The sequence below is a fragment of the Globicephala melas genome, chromosome 21, assembly GCF_963455315.2.
Source record: "Globicephala melas chromosome 21, mGloMel1.2, whole genome shotgun sequence".
Classification (NCBI taxonomy): Eukaryota; Metazoa; Chordata; class Mammalia; order Artiodactyla; family Delphinidae; genus Globicephala; species Globicephala melas.
The window spans coordinates 5,524,974-5,542,557 of record NC_083334.1 but is presented as its reverse complement, the minus strand read 5'-3'; the positions used below and the strand labels follow the sequence as shown (position 1 = coordinate 5,542,557).

Genomic DNA, 17,584 nt, shown 5'->3' with positions numbered 1-17,584 from the left:
TTATGCAGGGGTCTTTTATTCATTCCACAAATATTTGCTGAGTTTCTTCAATATTCAAGGCATTGTTTTTCCTATTTGCCATTTCAGTTATTTCAAGGACCAATTGACTTTTCGCTTAGTAAATTATAATTTCTTTCTCTAGAATAACAGCAGTTTCCCCCTGTAGTCCTGTTACAATTCAATATCCAAGTTTTTGGCAGGAATCAAGTTTGCCTCATGAGCTTTTAGATAATTACAAACTTTTTTTCTCCTTCTAGTAAAATACTTTGTCTTTTGAAAATCTTATTTTTTTAAAATAATCAAAGTATTCATTATAATGCTATAGAATCAGGTTTTTGCTCATGTGTGTGCTTTTAAAAATTAAACTTCAGATGATTACAAAAATCTCAATCATTGAATCTAATTAACTTTCATAAACAAAAATCATTTAAAAAATATTTTCGTTACTTCCAATGGACCCTAAATTTGAGCTTACTTAAACAGATTTCCCTTTCTTTCACATTCCTAGAATGTCACACCAATTAGATACGCAAGCATCGTTTTAGGACTTAATATTCACTATACAGGAGATAGTCTCTCCAACGCCAACCAGTCTCATTTTGTTGATTTCTTTGAAAAATGGTAAGTAGCCCTAAAACTTCACTCCCCTACTAGATTTTCCTGGATGAGCAGTTTCATCATAACTACAGGGAAAAGACACAGAGATAAATGCTCGAATTTTCCTTTAGCTCCTTTTCTTTTAGTTCTTGGAGAGTCACTATGAAGAAGCATTCATTCCCTTCCCAGACTCAACAGATCTGTGATTTTATGTATTTGCACTCTAAAGGAACTGGCTCTTTTCTTTGTCCTAATTCCCCATCCTGGATCACGGCTCACGAGGGAAATAAGACACCAAGCTTTCTGAAATTCAGAAATTCCTTCGGTGCATCATTTCGTTCTATAAATCACTACTTTCTCTTGATGGATACGGGGAATCATCATTTCTCTAGTGAAGGAGGTCGAGTTTGGAAAACAGAAGTGGCTCATCAATCTTCCAGCGGTTAATCAAAGATGTGTGGGGTTGTTCCTGAGGAATTCACTCACAGCGTCATTAGGACTTACATGCTCGTTACTTAACTGCTATCACAGTGTGTTGAGAACTCTTTAGAGGAAGAACGGCATCCTTTAGCACTTTGGCAGCAGACGACCTGCCTCGATCAACTAACGAGGAACGTTCGAGGAGCAGAGTTTCAACGCACAGGCCTTAACTTTAATTGCATCATTGTCAGTTTTCATTTAAATCAAGCTGCACACTTGAGGACGGAGATGACCTGGTGTTTCTATTTAAGAACATCAATGGCATTTCCATATTGAATTTCAGTTTGTTTGTACTCTGCCCATAGTTTAAGACCATGAGCCTTCTGGAAAGAGTTTATGTATTTCTGAATGCTTCTATTTTGCTCAGTAAGTAATGGTGACATGGAAATTTTAGCTGCTCGCATGGAGAGAGATTTGCCTTTGTGCCATCTGACATAGTTATGTCCATTCCTGACGGGCCCCAAATGTTTGCTGTTGTTCTAATCCCTAGGAAAGAATGTGGAACGGATATTCAGTTATGACTCATTTTACAGGGTGGTTAGGGTCTGTAAAGATGCATGTAACTCACATGATATTTTAAATAAACTGGGACAGTTTAATTTTAAACATTATCTTCTTCTTTTGTTTAAGGAAAAATGTCTCTTGAAGTCCAACGTCCGAAGATTCACGGAAGTAGAGTTGTTCTGTTCAGGGAGGGAAAGGGGGCCCATGGGAACTTGTCCCCAGGCACCGCCCTAGTCTCTCAGTCCCTGAGGTTCTTCTAGAAAACTCCTAAATCTACTTAGCAGACAGATTTTTAAAATCTCATCCCACAGTAGCCAATGAAGAATTACAGGATTGAGAGAAGAGACCCTTCTAATATATGTCCTCTTCAACCTAAATTTCACAGAATGGACTGGCTTAATTACAGGCCACCTGGAAGAGCTAACAATTTAACAATTTATGAGACTCTGTAAGCCTCTCCTTCCCTGAGCTGATGTTCTTGGGGCACTTCCAGTCTCAAAAGCCAGTGGTCTGCTTTGTAGCGTTGCTGTGAGAGGGCTGGAAAGAATGAATGATTTGTTCTTTATGCAGCTGGTAAAAAAGAAATGCCAAAAGTTTTACATAGCCTGTAACCAAACACTTTCTTTTTTAAAAAAAATCTATTGGAGGGTGATTTTGGAGGAAGAGGCGTTCCAAATAACCCCCCTGCTTTCATTGACATGGTCCATGTGTTACTGGGGATAAACTTTCCTCTCTCTTCCCCAGGTTAGAAAATGAGCTTAATGTGCTGAGACTGAAGCCAGAATCCAAGGAGCTGCCATGGAGCCACCCTGAGGATGTGCACAGCTGACTCAGCGCCCAGGAGGTATTCGACCTTCTCTGAGATGTAGTTCACGGAACACATGTAATGACATGTTGACTCATTACACACAGGATTTTGTAAAATACTCATGGTGGCACTGATTTTCTTCATTACCTAGTGACTCTTTCTTGTAGGCTGAATCCAGTAAAGGCATTAGAAAACTCTTAATAGAACCCTTTACTTTGGATGTGTGATTTGAGAACATGTATATTTATTTTTCACTTTGGCACCAACCATCTGTCTCTGTCTCCTCACCTAACATTTATCCTTTAACATTTGCCCCCATGAGCCACGCTTGTTCAGTTCCACAACTAAAAGTTCTCTTTTTCTTTAGAGTCAGCTTGGTTCCATCCACACTTGTACATAACCAGATATGTTCTGCCTTTGAAGTTTCACCTTGAGCTCCACCTTCTCTCAGGAAGGGCCTGATACTTCCAACGGACTTTCTTAGAGAACATTCATTGCAGAACTTCACTGTGTTCAATTTAGCACCTTATGAATTTCTACTTGCTTGCTGTTTGCTTGTTTTATATGTGCAAGGTTTGGCTCCGCTGACCCAAGTCTCCTGTTACTCAAAAAGCAACTCATACACTATATATGGTAACTATTTGCATGTACACCCACATATATACACATATACGTATCCGTCCACGTACATGTAGCACATAATATTGTGCCAGGAACAGAGTAGGTATCCAAGTATTTATTGAACTGAATTAAATTCAAAATTGTATCAGTTATGTCAATTAATAAGAAAAGCAGCTTATTTTAATAATTTACCACCTTCTGAAAAAGATAGCAGATTGGAAAGCAGAGACCTAGTTTTCATCCTTTAACTGTCCTCATTATATAAAAATTTAAGAGTTGACTATAACAATGTCACCTATATATAAACTTCATTTTGAAATTGTTCCCCAGAATACTTGTCATTCTTCAAAAGGCTTAGTGGATAAGCAATGAGCACACTTGCTCTTTCCTAAAAAAACAAATTCTTAGAAATAATAATAATAGTAGATTGAGCGATGGAAAGAACAGAGAGTAACAATGGGGAACAGGGGAGCTTTCAAGCATTATGAATAAGGACACATGCACGATTGTGGAGAGAATATGCATGGGCTTAGCACAGCTTTTATTTAACTGGTGAACCCCAGGCAGAGCTCTTCTTATCTGCATACTTGCTCTTCCGTGCTCCCCGAGCACCTCTTCCACTTTGTATAATTACCTCGATGAATTTTCCACCCTCTAACATTTGGCCCATGGCCTTGCAGGCTTGGAAACCTGATCTGTCAGCAAAGCTGGAGCAAAATCACATCTCAGAGGTGGACTTACAACTCAAAGAGCACAGAGCACTAAAGAGTGATGTCAAGATGCAAACATAGTAATTTACAGCGAGAACCATAAATGTCAGATGGACTGAAACACTCCAGGGGCAAAAGCCAGCACATTCTCTCTCTGTGGACAGACGCGGATGGAGAGCCAAGTCATAACCAGAATGTCGCTTGGTGATAAAAAGGTGGAACAAAGGGAATAAACAGTAAATAAATCAAGGGCAAGGCTGGAATTCAGATTCTAGTTCTATGACTTCCTGATTCACACTGACATTTCACACTAGAGACAGGTGACCCACCAGACTCACCAAGCCGCTGAAGACCCAGCTCTCTGGGGTGGCAGAGGCTGGGAATTGCAGGCTCGCCTGGGTGGGTAATTCATCTTTCTGAATGACAGGCTTTTCCTTTGTTATAACTAATTCTGGGAGACCCTAAGGTAACGTTTACTCTCTCTGCCAATGCTATTTAAGGTATCATCAGATTCATTCTTTTTCCTTTTCTCCTTTTTATTTATTTTTTGTTGTCATCCTTTCTTTTCTATCCACACCACCACCACCACCAAACAAGTCTAGGTCCTCATCTCTTTATGAGGGGCACGGGCCTAACTGGTCTACCTACTTCAAACCTGTCCCACTGCCCAACTCCAAAGATCACTACTATATAAATCAACCTTAAATTAGCGTTTTGTACGTGTCTCTTCCCATTTTCCTACCTTCACTCATACCAAACACTCTCAGTGACTCCTACTGCCTTCGAAGTTGAGTTTGAATTGCTTGGCCTGATGTTCAAATTCTTTCATATCTGTGCCCAATTTATTACCATTTTTCTCCTGCATGAAACTTCGACTCCAGTCAAATCTACTGTCTCTTAATATCCTAGGTGCACTCCAACTCCTGCCTCTGCTCGTTCCTGGGTTCCTGGGGTCAACTCAAGATCTTTCTCCTCCATAAAAATGTCTCTGAAGGTCCAAATCGGAAACTGACCTTTCCGGTCTTTAGGCTCATTTGGTATTTAGTGTATCTGGAAAGTAAGTATTATATGTAGATATACCATCTCCTCAACTAGAATAACCTACTTACAGTTGGGAACAATACATTTTCCCTTTTTTATATCCTGTTTCTTCAATGCCTCCATACCAGAGGTGCTCAGTAAACAGGTGCTTAGAACTGACCTTGTCCACATGTAGGTAAAACTACTGAACTCTCCTCAGAGCCTAAGATAGAGCTTGAAAGGCATGACCCTTAGCAGAGGAGGGGAGCTCTCTCTCCAAGTGTCCATGGGTTACTAGTGGCACATGGCTTCTTCCAAGCCCTTGGAGTGATACCAGAAGATCAGTGTTCTCCCCTGCGTCTTCCCCTGCTCTCCGTACTGTCTGATGTTACAGCTGGAGACACCGTTCCACTCGTTAGTCTCACTCAGTCTCAAAGTCAAGTGTTAGCTTTAAACACAGACTAGACCTCTGCTATGTGGACACTATCACCAGGACACTTAACAGCAAGAACCATACAGGGAGACAGATACACAGAAAATCCTATTGAGCCCCTTCAGTACGATGGCAGAGTTAATAAAGGGATGAAAAGGCAGATTTCTAAGGTTTATAGGCATAGCAAAGGGATCAAGAAGGGAACAATCTTAAGCGATTTTAGTTACCATGTTGCTTTTCAGTATTCTTGTTGTGTAATCATACCTTGGTCTCAAGCCTGATTGGAAAGTGCATTAAGAAAGCTCATTCCATATTTGTCTAATACAATGAGCTGATTTGCAACCATATCTGGGAAGACAGAGTTCCTTTTATTTCATACCAAAGCACTACAGCTCATGGGGAGGACATCCAGAAAGTTGTCAACAGGGTCTTCCATGATTATGAAAGACGTGAAAATACACACATCATCTCCTATTTCATGGATTTTGGCAGCTCCACATCAGAAATGTTGTGGAATGATCTGGCTAAGTCTTGAAAGTAGGAATGAGAAACCTAATTCAGAATGGAATGAAGGTGATAATTCTTGAAAGCAGGAATGAGAAACCTAATTCAGAATGGAATGAAGGTGATAATCTCTGCTAGGAAGGAGGAAATTGCTAGATTAAACAAAGATGATTAAGCCTGATAAATCATAAAAACATAAACAAAATAAAAATAAGTTTAGTAGTAGTAAATAAAAGAAAAAGCTATGTTAAAATAGAGACAGTAATAATTTCCTAGGCAAGGAAGAATTAATTCTTAGAGGTAGACCAAGAAAGAGCTTGTAAGGTTCCTGACTGTCCTCCTAATATTAAAATAAAATTGGAGACGAACTATGCTTACACTGAATAAAAATTATAATAATATATTGTATTGTTTAGTATATAGACTAATGCAAGCTATAGGGAGGGAGAATTTTGTTAAACAGATACAAAATTAAAAATAACAGAAAACAAACATTTGAAAACTCTATGTTCCCCATTTTTATTCCCAGGAAAAGTATTTTCTATTAGTGAGTGTGGATTTCTTTCTCTCCTTTTTGGGATATAATCCTAGAGCTCTAATATATCTTAACACAGACTCATAAAAGTAGGCGGGAACATGGAAGCCATTTCACATATTCCCATGACCTCCCAGCATGAGCACACTGAGATCAGGCTAAAGAGGGGACAAGTATTTCTTTATATTTGTAAATAAGTACAAAAGGAGACTCCAAAGCTTCCTCTAAAACCCTTCTCAATCCACCAAAAATGGTGGATTTTTAGCCAATACTTCAGTTTTTACGCACGGCAATTCTCACAATACGTAGACGAGATTTGAGTATAAGGTAATGAGCTATGGGCTGCCCGTGACAGTAAACTTTCTCACCTTATGATCACATAGCCTATTTAGTCTTATATCTAAAAATACGGGTTTAAAAAATTAAAATATGGATTTTGTTTTAAAATCTAGTCTCCTATGTTTGCTGGTTTTTAAACAACAAAATATTCCATTTCCCAACATGGTGTATGCCACATTTAAATAGTTATACCTGGTCTGAAGCAGAGCTGGTGGGTGAAGGATTAAATATTGTCTATTTCTCTAGATTCCATCTTCCTTGTGAGAGTTTCATCCTGGCATTTAGATTAAGTTCCTCACTTTGCATAAGAACAAAATCTTCCTCAGGAAAAATGTACTCTCCTTATCTATCTCATACACCAAAAAAGATTTTCTACCTTTATTCAACTTTCCATGTATCTACAGAGTCGCCTAGATTTTAAAATAAGTTATTCCACACATTGAAAAATGTAGAAAAACAGATTTTAAGAAGGCAAGCTTTCTACTCTAAGCGTTCTTTTTTTTTAAAAAAATAAATTACACTCTCTAATTATGTGATAGTGTATTTTGATTCTGAAAATTAAAGTTACTTTAGAGGTAGGTAGGGCTGTAAAATGTGCATGCTTGCCTGATGATTTTCAAACCAGAAATTAACCAAAAGGCTCTAAGAAATTAAAATGTCAACTTGAAGCCCATCCTAAGAATTGCTTTTATTATACAGAATATCAGTGCAATAGAATGGAAGTGGTTTTGCAGCCTTTCAGGTTGAGGGTCAAAATGATCATTTCTCATTTAGTCTCACACTTTAATTTCTTGTAGGAAGCATGATGGATGTACTTGGTCGCCTACATGTTAACATTTGTTAATTCATGTTCCTACCCTCATATAATCAATTTTTTACAAATTGAGCAAAGGCAACAACAATTCCATCAGGAAAACATATGCCATAAATCTTAACATTCACCACATTGTGCTTTACTTTATAATGAAGCGGTTAACCTTGGTCAAATAAAAATTGTGAGAAACCAATAAAACCTTCAAATCTTCTCTTATAACAATTATTTTTCCATATAACTAAAGATTTAAAAAATTATAAAATCTCAGGTATATTAAAGGCCAGTTGAAGTGCAATCAGTAACTGAAGCCTGTGAATGCATGGCTTGGCCCATGAAATGTTAAAAGTTAGGAAATATTTATGAATAGGAAAATATTGATATATATTTAAAACTATGCTTCCGTGAGGCTCTTCTGCAATGATGCCTTGATTTCATTAACCCAGAAAAAGTAATTTTCTTTTTTATGAGGCCATGAAGGGAGTTAAATATTTCCCGCAATGAGAAGTTGGCAGAATATTCGCTCTGAAGCAGTCCCTAAGGGAAACATGGGATGTTTGCTTGGACTGTGCGTGCAAGATAAAGTCAACACGAAACACGAGCGCAGGCCGTGCACATACCTTGTCCTTGGGTTACTCCGTAAAATTCAGCCGCTATCCGGGCCGCCTCCTTGCGGTTGCCTTTCACTATGTAGAAGTGACTGAGGATGGCGAGGCTGATTTTCACAAAGAGCTTGAAACAGAACAGCGAGAGGATGGTGAAGTAGACGTTAGAGAGCTGCTGAGCAAAGGGCCGGCTTTCTTCGACCACCGACATCGTTGCACCAGCCCGGCTGCTGCCGCCCTTGGTCAGATCCAAGTCCCGAATGTGCCTGGCTCCGGTCCGGGATGCTCCTGGACAGCTGGTCCTGAGGAAGGAAAATAGCAGCTGGTAACGATGCCTCCAGCTCAAAATATTTATACCGTCCATAAAAGTGCTTCGCACACGGCTATTGGTCTGACACTCTTCCGCGGGGGCAATGGCAACACGTGCCGCTTCCCGACACTCCTGACTTTCCGTGCTGGCTACAAAATGACATCCCGCCCCCCTGCCCTGAAATTCAGAATCAGGTACTGAAATTTATATACAGATTGTTGTTTCCCTTTGCGGGGGGGGGGGGGTCAGTGTCAGCGGCACTCTGAAGGCTTTGCGTAAAAGGGGTTCCTGGTGTTAATGTAAGTGCTCTTCATAATATCAAGGAAAAATTACGCCCATCAATTCAAACCTTGAAAATGGTCGTATTTGTAGGCCATGAGCTAAATTACCAAATAGTCCAAGACTTGATGGTTTAATGATCACTCATCAAATTTGCCAAATTGCGGCTTCCACCGTTGTCAGGAAAAATAAAATGTGTAAGTGGATAGACTGGAAAGTCACAGGCTCATAACCTTAGAGTGTTTATTCATCCACTGAACACTTTTTTAAGCACCTGCTATATGTCAGGTATTTTGCTGGATGCTGGCAGACCAATCCCTGCCACAAGGATCTCAGAGTCTAGAGGAGGAAACAACCATAAAATAAATACAAGTGAGGACAGGGTAGCACAAAGAGGAAGGGCCTAATCCTGGTAGCGAAGAGTCCAGAAAGGCTTCCTGGAGGACATATAATATCCAGAGAATTTCAAGTAAATGTAAGTATTTCATCTTGACTCTCCCAAACCAAGCAAAACAATATATTTTTTAGCCCCATAATCTTTGTTAAACCCGATCTGATGTAGTTTAGAAATGAGGTGCAACTGTTTATAAGGGCATCCTTAGGCAAGCTATCTGTTTAGAAGAGAAATCGAGTAAGTTATTTAAGAACAATAATGTAGAGTGACAGACAGTATTTTGGCATTTAAGCCAACAAGAATACGCCAAGATACAAAATGACATATTATACAGGGGGCTTGTTTATACATTTACATGACCAGGCTTGGGGCCTGTTAATTGTCGTACTGCTTCCCGATTCTTCCGAGAAGTTCCGGAATCACAAATAATAACAAAAACATAAGAAAACAGAAGTGGCTTTTCTGGGAATAAAGGAGCATATCAGTGATTGGTCATAGTGGTCAGTGCTGCATGCTTTTCATGCCGTGTTTCTTGCACTGATTTATATGAAACATCCCTAAGACAAAGGAGGTATTGCTGTAAAGTAAACGTGTCAGATAAAGCAGGCTTCTTCTTTCCCCAGTGACTGCGTGGTTCCCAGAAAAATAAATTAGATAAAATAAAATATTAGAAAGCAGTCACTGCCCTCTTTCTGGAAATGCCCCTTGGTCTTGTTCTCTCAGGCAGAGAACTAGACTAAGCAGCTATCCACTGGCTCCAGTGTGCCATTTCACATGTGCTTTGGGAAGCAATGAAAATGAACTGCAGGGCTTCCGTGGTGGCGCAGTGGTTGGGAGTCCGCCTGCCGATGCAGGGGACACGGGTTCGTGCCCCGGTCCGGGAGGATCCCGCATGCCGTGGAGCGGCTGGGCCCGTGAGCCATGGCCGCTGAGCCTGTGCGTCCGGAGCCTGTGCTCCACGGCCAGAGGGGCCACAACAGTGGGAGGCCCGCGTACCACACACACACACACACACACACACACACACACACACACACACACACACACACAAAATGCACTGCAGAGTATAGAAGACGAAGTAACTAAATGTGAGATTGTGTTAGTTAAGTGACTGGAGGAGATGACCCTCCAGTTAGTCTTTCCCCAGGCGTGGCGATGCATGAGTACGCACCAGAGAGGCATGCCCCATGGACAGCTGGACCATCACAATACTCTGAGTCACTGCACCCACATCCAGTTCAGTGCTTTAGAATCAGAAATAAAACCCACCTAAGTCATGCCTCAGTGTCTTCTAAGGTTTCACTCTTTCCTCTCTACCAGTAAGAGCTATTATAATTATCTCCACATCAGCTCATCAGGGGACTGGATTCTTTTGGGTTGAGGAACACTTTTATTTCAATAAGGCTGCTATCATTGGAGCAGTCAGTTTAACTCCTTATACTTTTACTAGTAGAAAAATACTGCTCTCCAGTATTTAGGATTTTAGGTCAAGATGTCACGCTTTATGTTAATGAGTTCCTTGATTTCCCACCTCTATTTCTTTCGTTAGCACAAACTCTCCCTTGGCAACTTTTACCATCTCTAGCTCTAGTATCACTAAATAAAAATTAAGGCTAAATAAAATAACTCATAGTAAGTGAACTCATCAAATATAAACTAGATGCTGTATTTTTCACATTATAGACCCTTCCACGCAACATCATATTTTATTAATATTTAAAAGACACATGAAAAATATTGTGCACCTATTTTCCTGGCATTTGTGTTTTCTTAAAAAATAAAATATTGATTAGTAATTTAAGGGATTTATTGAGATAAATACTTTTATCATTTACCATGTTGAGAGGATGTGGTAGAGTGATTTGGTGATTAGCCAGTATATCCCAACTGATCTTGTTAGTTTTGATCAATCAAACCAAAGTTGAACTCAACAGTTTTGTTACTAGAATGGACGATGTGAGAGGAGATAAAAACACAGGAAGAAATCATTTTTTTATATAAATTTATTTATTTTTGGCTGCATTGGGTCTTTGTTGCTGCACGTGGGCTTTCTCTCGTTGCAGCGAGCGGGGGCTACTCTTCGTTGCAGTGTGCAGGCTTCTCATTACGGTGGCTTCTCTTGTTGCAAAGCATGGGCTCTAGGCGCGCCGGCTTCAGTAGTTGCAGTGTGTGGGCTCAGCAGTTGTGGCTCGCGGGCTCTAGAGCTCAGGCCCAGTAGTTGCGGTGGACGGGCTCCGTTGCTCCGCGGCATGTGGGATCTTCCAGGACCAGGGCTTAACCGGTGTCCCCTACATTGGCAGGTGGATTCTCAACCACTGCGCCACCAGGGAAACTCAGAAATCATTTATTGAGAGTTCACTATAAGCCACGTGTTTTACATAAATCTTCTCATTTACTATCTTATTCTATCCTGGAGGGGTATTATTGTCATTTACATTTTAAAGATGAAGAAAGTGTAATTCAGGGAGTTAGTGACCTATAAGAGTATTTGAACGCAGTTATGACTCTAAAATACGTGCTCAAGTTACTGCCCATATTTTCTATTTTTAAGCACTTACCGTCTGAACGAGCAAGTACGATTTGTACATACAGAGTGAGACAGAGTCACAGAGACTTACACACACAGTGGAGAGGTCGGTCTAAGACTGCATTTAATCAGGTACCTAAATTAGCACCTAAATGAGTGGGGCAGCTATTCATGCTCTGATGATTACATGAGATGGAATCTTGTGTGTGCTTGACACCTGGGAACCAAGGAAAAGGGGAATGTTTGGTGACTGGGCTAATACTTCTCGATTATTCAAGGTTAAGAGTCGGTGAGCAGCTCCCATTAAAACAGCAGAGAGGAAGCCAATAGAAGGGCCAAAGAACAGGGCAGTCGAGAGTTAGTTCATTGAAAACAACGCTGAATGTTCAAAAGAGGGTCAAATCACTGAGTAAAAACAAAAAGAATGAGGATCATGGAAAGGACAGGAGGCGTTCGCTGGTGACCTTCAACTCAGTATCTCAACAGGATAATGGAATGGGAATTAGGACTCCAGTGATCAGGGGTGATCCTCAGAGCAACGTCCAGAGAAAAAGGGCCCCTGGGGTTCCTCCTTTTGTCACCTTTCTGGGTATTGTCTCTGCTCCTCCCCGCAGTACAGCTGTCAGAGGACAGTTCCTCTGTAAGGCGCCCCCTGCGTCCCCTAATCTTTCGCCTTTCCAGGTTCTTGATCAGCTTCCTTTATCATCCCAGGTACTATGTGAATTGGCATTGTGTCTGTGTGTGTGTGGGCGCACGCACGCGCTTCAGAGACTTAATTTCATGTCATTCAGATGCTGAATATCATAATGACTTTCAAATGTTGCCAGATTAGTCTTCCAATTCTCATAGAAGAGAGAACTTCATTTCCAGAGATTATGGCGCTAAATTGTTTTGACCTAACTGCAGTTTTGACCCAAGCTGTTATACTAAAAATGTCAAGGGGACATCACAAAAATTGCCTGTTTCTAGTGCTTTCCAGTTGATAGATCTTAGCATAAAGTTTTTTTTTAAGATGTTTATGTAGAGGAAATAGAGTGACCCCATTGAAATAACCATTTCCTTTAAAGAAAAATGTGATCCTATATTCTCTGGTAGAGATCTAAAGGCTCTAAGTGACTTTTTATTGCTAATTTCCAAAAAATAAAATGACAGCGCTACATTTCAAATAGCAAAGTTGCTAATGTTCAGTACAATGGCAGTCATCTTCCCTGCTCCAGAACAGGGATTTTGAGGAGGGTCTGTGCACGGTGAATACAAACTGAGAAAAGTCATCTGCTCATAAATCTGAAATTCAATGGTGGCCGGGCTGATAAAATGAAAGAGAAAAAATTATGCAAGTTGCTATTGGTGGGATAATAGCTCACTGCTGTGCTTAAGACACCATTAAAAACAGAGCTCTTGTTTTTTAATTTTATGATATCTCACGAGGAAAAAAATAAAGGTCTGAGATGGTTAAAATACATGGGAGCTTTACATGTTTGTATACATAGGAATCTGAAGAAAAACAGAAATGTTTACACTTGAAGTTGAAATCCTTAAAGGGAATTAATAACTGAATTTAGCCTTATCTCCATTCTGTAGGTTCTGTTTAATTAGTTTATCTACACTTACCCAAAAGCTGTAATCATGGAAATAGATACTTCACAAAGCACGTTGTCAAAACTCCTGGCGTGGACTTAGGCACTGTGATGTAATGCCTCTGTCCTAAAAAAATAACGTACTCACAGCAGAACTATAGATACTGATGCCCTGGGTTCCTATTAGATATCTTTGATTATTGATGAAGGATAAATGCTCATAAAGATTATAATCATCATATTAATTATTTATGTTGTTAGTTGGGGGAAGTTGGGATGAGAGATGTTCTATTCTGTTTGACTGTACTTTTGGGGGGTAAGTTCTTGCTTCTGGCCTCTAGCCATACTTCCAGTATAATGGAACAAAAGAGTAATTCCTGCTAGCATTAGAAGAATCCATAAGAAGAATAAAATACTACCCACAAACTTGTGATTGACTTGGATTTCACCCAGGCTCTCTGGGGAAAAATCGCAGGCTTTCTCCAAAACTCAGAACAGCCTCTATCCTAAAAACTGAGTCACGTTAAATCGACCTATGTGGTCAGCCCTGAGTAGAGGTTCCTTTAGGTTAAAAAGATTCTAGTCATATATGGGGTCCAGAAAAACCTGGCTGAGAGCTGGCAGCTCTACATAGTTGAGGGTTTAAAAACTATATTCTAATTTTAAATTAATATATACTTATTAACACCTACTACATGCCAAGCACTCATTGTTCTAGATATTTCGTCTGTTGTAATGGAGGTTTTTGTTTGTTGGTTGGTTTTCTGCAAACCCATCTTTTGTTTAGAGGATCATATCTCACCCAACCTCAGTCCATGTTCCTGACCTCCTGGCTCCAGAAAAGGACAGTTGACCAAATTAGGCCAATGAAGATATTTCTGGAACTGCTGCTAGAGTTTGGGGAAAGATGCTTTTATTCAGCAGGGAAAGTTAAGACAGCAAGATCTAACCCTAGAGATGCTAGGAGCTATGGGAAGGAAAGCATAGTCAGGATGTGGGGAGGTAGTGTCATGGCACGTTTATCTGAATACCTGGATCTAGCTGCACCTGAAGCAGCCGGATCTGATGGTAATACAGATTTGACAGTAAAATGAAATAATACATTCCTTTTAGTTGTTAATTAAACCCATGTGGATTGGGATTTCTCTCACATTTACAGGAAAAGTCCTGATATATTTATATTTTCTTGAGTCCTTATAAAGAAAATACACCATAGGCATCATTCATCCCTTCCGTACAAGGTGAGGAAGCAGAGACTTAGTGACCAAGCAATCTGCTGAGATTCTGCCTCTTCAAGTGGAAGTGCTGGGACTCATGCCTGAGCTTCTGTCACCGCAGCTCTTCTCATGTTATCACTCACAGGTTAGAGCTGCAACATTCGTATTGTCTGGGGTACTCACTGTCTTCCCACCCTATCTCGGCCTGAGCTACAGTGCACGTTTGTGCCATATTTGGGTTATAAATAGTATTTAACTGAATACTCAAGTATATCGTTGGGCTGAAGCTGACAGGCCCCGCCCAAATCGTCGATGATTAAGAATTTGTTGTAACCTTCTCATTTTAACAAACCACCTATTTTCAAGACGATTTAAAGGGAAGACTTTCACTTTATGGCATCGTTTTGAAGATCCAAAGCATGAGGCCGTGTGAACAGTGAAATGATGTTACAATGATCTTTCAAGTACAACGTGGCGATCTCATCTGCCTTTTTATAGGTATACTTTTTTTTTTTTTTTTTTTGCCGTACGCGGGCCTCTCACTGCTGTGGCCCCTCCCGTTGCGGAGCACCGGCTCTGGACACGCAGGCTCAGCGGCCATGGCTCACGGGCCCAGCCGCTCCGCGGCATGTGGGATCTTCCCGGACCGGGGCACGAACCCGTGTCCCCTGCATTGGCAGGCAGACTCTCAACCACTGCGCCACCAGGGAAGCCCCTAGGTATACTTTTTTATAGGTATACTTTTATAGGTATACTTTTACAATTAATAGTTATCATTTCTTCAAAGAGCTAAAACATGTCAACTGCCCTGGGATGTTGCCAACTGGCTAAGAAAACTGGGATCTACAAGTGCCCCTGTCTAGGATGCTAAGATTTCAGTGTCTTTGACAGCATGTGTACTGCCTGTGTGCTCTCCTTTTAAATCTGTTTTTTTAATCTCCAATTGTAAGCCTTATTATGAAAGAATCTACCTCACATGTTGTCAGGTTTAAATGCAGTAATGCACAGCATTCACGGTGCATGATAGGAGCTCAGCAACTATTAGTTTTATTATAATGATTCCTATTATTTTGTTATTTAAATTAGAATCCATTGCATAATAAACACTACAATTTTGCTGTGTGTTTGTCTAATGTCCAAATTCCAACAGTACTTTACTCTCTGCCAACTACAGACATGTACTCACATAAAAGAAATCTATTGAACTCCCTCTGGTGTTAGAAAATAGGCCCAATAGAAAAGGGAACACTCTTGCACTGCTGGTGGGAATGTGAATTGGTACAGCCACTATGGAGAACAGTATGGACGTTCCTTAAAAAACTACAAATAGAACTACCATATGACCCAGCAATCCCACTACTGGGCATATACCCTGAGAAAACCATAATTCAAAAAGAGTCATGTACCAAAATGTTCACTGCAGCTCTATTTACAATAGCCAGGACATGGAAGCAACCTAAGTGTCCATCGACAGATGAATGGATAAAGAAGATATGACACGTATATACAATGGAATATTACTCAGCCATAAAAAGAAACGAAATTGAGCTATTTGTAATGAGGTGGATGGACCTAGAGTCTGTCATACAGAGTGAAGTAAGTCAGAAAGAGAAAGACAAATACCGTATGCTAACACATATATATGGAATTTAAGAAAAAAATGTCATGAAGAACCTAGGGGTAAGACAGGAATAAAGACACAGACCTACTAGAGAATGGACTTGAGGATATGGGGAGGGGGAAGGGTAAGCTGTGACAAAGCGAGAGAGTGGCATATATACACTACCAAACGTAAAGTAGATAGCTAGTGGGAAGCAGCCGCATAGCACGGGGAGATCAGCTCGGTGCTTTGTGACCACCTAGAGGGGTGGGATAGGGAGGGTGGGAGGGAGATGCAAGAGGGAAGAGATATGGGAACATATGTATATGTATAAGTGATTCACTTTGTTATAAAGCAGAAACTAACACACCATTGTAAAGCAATTATACTCCAATAAAGATGAAAAAAAAAAAGAAAATAGGCCCATTTCTGGAACTGGGATTCATAACCAATGTTCTATATAAAATAAATGATATATTTAATTTTTTTATTGAAGTATAGTCGATTTACAGTGTTGTGTTACTTTCTGGTGTACAGCAAAGTGATTCAGAGATATATATACTCTTTTTTCATATGCTTTTCCATTATGGTTCATTACAGAATATTGAATATAGTTCCCTGTGCTGTACAATGGGACCTTGTTCCTTATCTATCCTTATAGATACTAGTTTGCATCTGCTAACCCCAAACTCCCCATCCATCCCTCCCCGACGCTCCCTCCCCCTTGGCAAACACAAGTCTGTTCTCTATATCTGTCAGTCTGTTTTTGTTGCACAAATAAGTTCATTTGTGTCATATTTTAGGTTCCATGTATAAGTGATATCATATGGTATTTGTCTTTCTCTTTCTGACTTACTTTGCTTAGTATGATAATCTCTAGGTCCATACGTGTAGCTGTAAATGGCATTATTTCCTTTTTATGGCTGAGTAATATTCCTTTGTGTGTGTGTGTGTGTGTGTGTGTGTGTGTATATATATATATATACATCTTCTTAAATGATATATTTTGCTTCAAGATATGAAGGATAGCTATAACTTCCTAAGAAATTTGTTCATAACAAATATTTTGGAATATTTTATTCACTTTCCCAGGCCCAGGACAAAGATGCTCAACAGTCTTGGATACAGGGAAGAGAGCAGACACTCCAGGTCTTAGAAATAAACCTGATCTCAGATTAGAATCCATGGTTCCTCGTTTAAGAAACTAAGGTTCTGGGGCCTTCCTGGTGGTACAGGTTAAGAATCTGCCTGCCAATGCAGGGGACACCGGTTCGAGCCCTGGTCCGGGAAGATCCCACAAGCTGTGGAGCAACTACGCCCGTGTGCCACAACTACTGAGCCTGCGCTCTAGAGCCTGTGTGCCACAACTACTGAAGCTTGCGTGCCACAACTACGGAAGCCCGCGTGCCTAGAGCCCGTGCTCCGGAGCAGGAGAGGCCACCACAGTGAGAAGCCTGTGCTCCGCGACGAACAGTAGCCCCCGCTCGCCACAGCTGGAGGGGGCCTGTGCTCAGCAACAAAGACACAATGCAGCCAAAGATAAATGAATAAATAAATAGAAAGAAAGAAAGAAACCAAGGTTCTGGAACTGCAAAACCTTATCTGAAGATGTGATCATTGCAATGGTAATAAGGCAGTGGTAACAGCGCAATATATTTTGTTATGTATTACAGAAACCCTAAACCAGCCCGTGAACTAAAGTTGTACAAGTAG

At 40.4% G+C, this 17,584-nt stretch overlaps 1 protein-coding gene across 4 annotated transcripts in view; it reads right to left on the bottom strand.

Annotated features, from left to right (window-relative positions):
* The window catches only part of ASB5 (ankyrin repeat and SOCS box containing 5), an 83,590-nt gene that overhangs the window by 42,037 nt on the left and 23,969 nt on the right, over positions 1-17,584 (bottom strand). For 3 of the 4 annotated variants that reach the window (XM_060291470.2, XM_060291471.2, XM_030829992.3), the window contains exon 2: positions 7,983-8,269. In XM_060291470.2, coding sequence (XP_060147453.1) covers positions 7,983-8,178 — 196 coding nt within the window. In that variant the 5' untranslated portion in view covers positions 8,179-8,269. Of the gene's footprint in view, positions 1-7,982; positions 8,270-8,830; positions 8,876-17,584 lie in introns of those variants that run through there. The other variant, XM_060291472.2, reaches the window with a different exon arrangement.